This window comes from Trichechus manatus, unplaced genomic scaffold (genome assembly GCF_000243295.1).
Source record: "Trichechus manatus latirostris isolate Lorelei unplaced genomic scaffold, TriManLat1.0 scaffold00005, whole genome shotgun sequence".
Taxonomy (NCBI): Eukaryota; Metazoa; Chordata; class Mammalia; order Sirenia; family Trichechidae; genus Trichechus; species Trichechus manatus.
In genome coordinates this window covers 5,759,611-5,765,808 of record NW_004443941.1, presented here as the reverse complement: position 1 = coordinate 5,765,808, position 6,198 = coordinate 5,759,611, and the positions used below count along the sequence as shown (strand labels likewise).

At 39.7% G+C, this 6,198-nt stretch overlaps 1 protein-coding gene across 6 annotated transcripts in view; it reads left to right on the top strand.

Moving 5' to 3' along the window:
• The window catches only part of CCDC85A (coiled-coil domain containing 85A), a 230,143-nt gene that overhangs the window by 180,500 nt on the left and 43,445 nt on the right, over window positions 1-6,198 (top strand). For 5 of the 6 annotated variants that reach the window (XM_023735017.1, XM_023735012.1, XM_023735004.1 and 2 more), the window contains exon 4: window positions 4,375-4,451. The exons of the other annotated variant lie outside the window; for it this stretch is intronic. In XM_023735017.1, the coding sequence (XP_023590785.1) occupies window positions 4,375-4,451 (77 nt within the window). The remainder of the gene's footprint in view (window positions 1-4,374; window positions 4,452-6,198) is intronic. 6 annotated transcript variants of the gene reach the window in all.

Sequence of the window (6,198 nt, the reverse complement as noted above, 5' to 3'; positions counted from 1 at the left end):
TCACTAAATGGTTAGAAGATCCAAGATGGCACTCGCTGTGGTGCCCAGCAATGAAGCAGAAGCTTTTGGATATACAGTCGATTCTCACTATTTGTGGTGGTTATGTGCTATGAAGTCACTGTGAACACTGACTTAGTGACTATTGAACCATTGCTTCTAGGGGGCAATACAGGGTTAGGTGCCTGCAAGCCTCTGGTCACATTTGCATCAACCGTTCAATATATAACCTTGTTTATATGTGAGTCTGTGGAGAGACATCTTATTTAGTAGATGTTTCTTACAAATAATTATGTGCAGCATCTGTCTATAACAAAACCCTAGCCAGGAAGGGGTTAACCTTTTCCTGATTCTGGGTAAGGTGACCATAAATTGCTTTGGCGTTCAGTCTCACACCAACACTGTCCACCACACTTTTTTTTCGATCATTTGTCATCTCGTGAATCTACAAATGGAGGCACTCTTCCGTAGCTTCATCACACACGGTAGATGTTATATTATCCCTCTCTGGAGCAGCCTCACATACAGATTGGCGTGTTTCTCTTCTTTTTTCCTGAATATTGCTGTTTCATTAACACTGGACTCGAGACCGAAAGCACTATAGCTCCTGCCTGAACAAAGCTTATTTAACACATGTATTTTCTCCGTAAGGCACACCACAGCCTTCTTACACACTTAGGAATATTAGCACTTCAGCACTATGCCGGGGTCTATTTTAAACAGCAAAATCACCAACGAAAATCACAAAAAGTGTGAAAAATGTGGTACTAAATGGACCACAGAAGGGACATTTATTTACAGTCTGAGAGTCGAAACAAGAAAGTAGAACATCGGCTTGTTTGACCTCAGCTGTAGGAAATGTAATGATCAATTCCAATGGTAATGTATTCTAATGCAATTTTATATATCCCTTTTTAAGAAAAGGAATGCTCTTTCTGTCACATATTTCTTTTCGGCCAGTGCACACCTGCTCTCCATGTTCCCCCATGTCGTGGGAGGCCGGCTTATATTACAGTAGATGCCACTGTGGACGTCCCCTGCGAAAGGAAGAAGCAGCGTGGGGGAGGGATTATGGAAGACCAGAAGGAACACGCCCTGGCACGCCAGGGGCTCCTTTTCATTCTTGCACGCACCGTGAGTCCTCTGTACCCGTTGTTTCTAAGGATAAGCTAGGATCCGATGCAGACTGTGATGGGAATATTATGAATGTGTAGAGTTGGTTTCTTTTTTAAATTGTGCTTTAGGTGAAAGTTTACAGAGCGAATTAGTTTCTCATCCTACAATTCAGACACAGGTTGTTTCGTGACATTGGTTGCAATCCCTGCGATGTGTCAACACTCTCCCCTTCCCCACTCTGAGCTCCCCCTTTCCATCAGTCCGTTTTTCCTACCCATTCCTGCCTTCTGCTTGTGGAGTTTCTTAACCCTCCTCAGTTCTATTTCACAAATACATAGTTTATGTAGGTAAGGAATTACACTACTGGTTATGTGCTGATAGGTGAGGCCAGCCTGCGGTGCTGTAACAAAACAAATATTTATTTTCCTCTCATGTCGCAGTCTGAGGTTTGGGTGGTTTTCTTTAATGGCCCTTCATTTAGGGACTCAGGGATCCGGTGCTGATCTTAAAGTATATTCCAGAAAAGTCTTTGCCTGCTCCACTCCCATTGGATGATTATGTAATCACTTGCTGTTCCCCAAAACAACCAATAGCAAGAGTTGTGTTATTTATGCGTGCCAATGAGGTGGGGTTTTTCCTGGTTTTTTGTTTTGGTTTTGGTTTTTACCTCCTCAGGATAAGTTTCCCATTTAGGGTATCCATTAATTGTTCAGTAATAATTGCAGCAGATGCGAGGATTGTGGAACAACTAGCAGGACCTTCTGGAGCACAGCACATGTGCGTGTAATCCTAAAGGGAAATTTGTGTTCCAGAACACTGAAGACTTGCCATCACGGATCTTCTCTTCTTCCCAACCCTAGCACAGTGCCTGACACAAAGCAGTGATACAGTAGATTCGTGTCAAATGAATGAATGATGGAATTCAAAAACCCTCCTTAGCTTTCCCTTCACTCTAAAGATAATTTTTAAAAATTTATTTAACTGTTTAAAAATATTCCCCATCTCTACCCATCTGTCAGTGGAGGCTTTTGTGTTGCTATGATGCTGAACAGATTTCAGGGGAGCTGCCAGACTAAGATGGACTAGGAAGAAAGGCCTGGCAATCAACTTCTGAAAATGAGCCACTGAAAACCCTACGGATTACAGTGGTCAGATCTGCAACCATTAATGCGGACGGCACAGGACCGGCAAGTGTTTTGTCCTGGTGCACGTGGGGTCCCTGTGTATCAAATGGGGGGGCTGACTCAGCAGCACCTAACAACAAACAGGTCCCAATTCATATTTGCAGTGAATGTTCTTGAAACTAAGGTTTTGAACTTGACCTGTTGTAATTCAACATGAGAACTGGAGTTAGGGAATGTTTTCCAAACTTGGGTATTTGCCCCCTTTTTCTGAACTGGCATACGATAAGGCTTTTGGAATTTAAGTAGAAACTTAGTAAAAACATCGAATGTATGAACTACAAAGATTTGGAAAAAAGAAATAAAGTGACTGAAGATAGTCACCGAATTTTAAAAAAATTTTTAAAAAAGCTGTTCAGTAGAATCTTTCAGACATCATCTGAATCTGCTGTAGAGTCATTTCAGTTGCTTTAAGTATCACAGCCTTAGAGACAGCTGTAAATTGTGAACAAAGGAAGAAAGAATCGTATTTGTTCACGGTTGAAATAGAATAACGCTGGGCGGATTTTCACTTGCATGGACCTTGTCAAGTGGTTCTTTTGCTAGAGGCGAAACTGCAAATCGGGCAATCTGCTTTCACATCTTAATGATCTGCAAATGACTTATTCATTTTGCTAGAATAAAGCAGACTCATGAAATCAATACTTTTCCTATTGATTTATACTGTATACTTTCCCCCCTTTTGGAACAGTCCATAAAGCCAGCTCTTAACATTTCATTGAACTAAAAGGAAACACGGAGCACGTCTCTAGCACATATCTTTCGTTTCCATTTCCTTGCGTTTCTGTCTTACATAAAGGCTGCTCAAGGCTAATCTTTTTGGTTGGCGTGAGGTCAGTGGGAGGTTATACTGACGTTAGTATTGGGGCTTTCTGCAAGCAGTTGGTGAGAACAGGTCTGCCATAAACTGGTCAGGGAGGAGCTTAAGTGTTACAATTGAGAATTCAGGGCTGGAGCTTCTTATTCGTTTTAGGAAAATAAAATGTCAGCTTGTTGCTTTGGAGGTTACAACAATGGTAAGTGAGTTCACATCAACAATTTCCATATAAAAATAATAAAGTAGCACTGCAATGATACATTGCAGATTAGGTATTAAGTTACCTCAGTAGCCTAACCTCAGATTGTCAGGGGCTCGAAACATGTGCCTGTTAACTGTACCATGGGAACCTCCTTCCTCTGGAGACAGGAAGTGCCTCTTGCTCTTTTGTGGTTCTGAGACTGAAGAAGACTGAAGAGGATCTGTTATTTTCATATTAACTTTGGAAATATGCTTTGCAGGACTCTATTGCCACTTACCTTTCACTATACCTGAATTATGTTTGTTCTTGGGTAATGAATGAATTGCAGGTATATTACCATATGATGCACTTGAATATTTTCATTTGAATAAAGAAGAGTTACTATCAAATCGTTCCCCCAAATGAAACTCCGTGACTCTTTTCCTGAGGATAAAGCTCTAAACTCTGTGAATCAATTCCAGATCTGTCCCTCGTTTACCTAAAGATCTGAGAATGAGTCACACTCAGCCAAAATCAAAGCCAATAGTTAGCCGCAATCTGAAGATTTAACCTTTTCACGACTCTTGTATGTAGATTTGTGAGAAAACAGATGTTGATCTTAAGACTTGAAATATTTATTGGGAAAATGAGGGAGCTGGATGTTTGAAGCATGTTTTTTATTTTCTACTTTTTAAAATGACCTTGTAATTTTTGTGTGTGTTTAGTTGACATTATGAAAAATCTCATGTTGGGAAACTCATTGCACCAAAATAAGAAGATAAGAGGGAATAACCGTCTTCAAGATGCTTAATATTCTAAGGGCTGCGTGATGTCCAAAAGTCAGGAATCTCCCCACCTACAAACGTCTCTAACCCTCCTTAACGCTGTACAATTGTTCAAAGATGTCTGCAGTTTCAATGGCTTCTGTTAACATTTTTCTGGGGAGAAATCTTTTTTTTCTTTTTTAAAACAACAAACAAAGTATTCGCTCTCAGATTTGAATAAATCAAGCCAGAAATATCCTGACAGTGCCCCAAACAAGACTTGTGTGTATAATGTGAGTTCTTTCTTTTTAATTTTAGAATCAACCTTGTCCTATGTTAGGCAGCTGGAGGCAAGAGTCAGACAGCTGGAGGAAGAAAATCGCATGCTGCCCCAGGTGGGTGACTTCCAGTAGCTCATAGTTAGTTAGTGTCATTTGGGTTGTAGCATTGTATTTGGGATTTTAAGTCGCAATTAAATGTTCTGTGGGAACGATAGAGATCATTTTGTAAATAGCCATCCATCGATGTAGAGTGTGATTGCTTTCTGTGACGGCCATTGTCTGACCCAGTTTCTTAGGTGGGATGTTAAAGGACACAGATATCTGAAGTAAGAATGTAAAGTACTTTTGGAAGGAAGAAGAAAGGAGAAAGGGAAAAGAAAATGAAGTAGAAAATAAAGATGCTTCAGTAGTACTACTCCTGGACATGCACGTAGTTGGTGGATATTGGGAAGGGAGTCTACGTTAAATAGAAAATTTGCTAGTTATGAGATAGTCAAAGCTCTAGGCGGTTTGAAGATTTCATATTTTAATTAAATTAGTACTTTATGAAATTCTTTGTGATATAATTGAACTTTTCAGTGCAACGGCGCAATGACAGTAATTGGCAGTGTTACTTAGTTTTTACTTTGGGGCTTTGTTTCTTTTCCCTGGTGGATGTAAAGTAGAACTTTTTCTGCGATGTTTAATGCCTTGTCATATGTTTCACTTATAAAATGATTTCCAAGGGCTGTTAACTTGGTGAGAATGGTTTTGGTCTTCTGGGGGGTGGTTCTTAGGAAAAGTTTTCTTGAGAAGTTGAACAAATCACTGGCAAGAAAGACATTCATGTGTTCTAATATTGTATAAAAAGGAGTGCTGTACACAGTCGCTTGGGTTTTTTTCCCACATTTTGGTGACTATTTCAATTTTATATGTGACTAAGGGAAAAAACTGGAGCCTTGGTGGCGCAGTGGTTAAGAGTTCAGCTACTCATCAAAAGGTCGGCAGTTTGAATCCACCAGCCGCTCCTTGGAAACCCTATGGAGCAGTTCTACTCTGTCCTATAGGGTTGCTATGAGTCAGAATCCACTCGTCGGCAATGGGTTTGGTTTTAACGGAAAATTAAACTTGAAACAACTAGTAAATGGTAGTTTATGCAGTGAAACCTGTGAGAACTCGTCGGGACTGCCTTGTTTTTCTGGGTCTCCTGAGTTTTCCGCCTTTGACAGGTGTAGTCTTACCACTTCTCTATCACTTGTTTTGGTGGAAATATCTGAGTTTTGCTTCTCTGACAGATTTCTGCCCTACACAAGTTCCAGCTTTCGCAGGTTTTACTGTAAAAAAGTTATAAAATGATAAGGACTGGTTCAAATTCAGGAGAATAGATTTGAATATTAATGTGAAGACTTTCTGGAAAGGCATTTTAGGTCTTTTTAATCTTAATTTGTTCTGAAACTAATTGTGCTCATGAATGAGGATTTGGGCTGTCTAGTACTGTCTGTAAGAATGTGTTTCCCTTTGTTGGATTGGCCAACCATCTGGGTAGGAATCTTGAGATTACATGAAACCAGTCGACTTCTTTCCGACTCCACATATGTCAGAACTCGTGATGAGAGAAGGGATTATTTGCATCAGGAAATAAATCCTACTGGTAGAGTTTTTTCTTTGCTCTTTTTTATTTTTACTTTTTTAAATTTTCCTTTGACTTTTGCCTTTTACATTGGAGTCACAGTATGACGGTGCTAGGGGCTCTTAACTGAAAACATTTAACTTCTTACCCTGCATCAGATAAAATCGAAGAATGTAATTAGTTTTTTTGTAAATGTTACACATGGTTATACTATAATACCATCTCTCAGGTAACTAGGAATATAAATGAAAA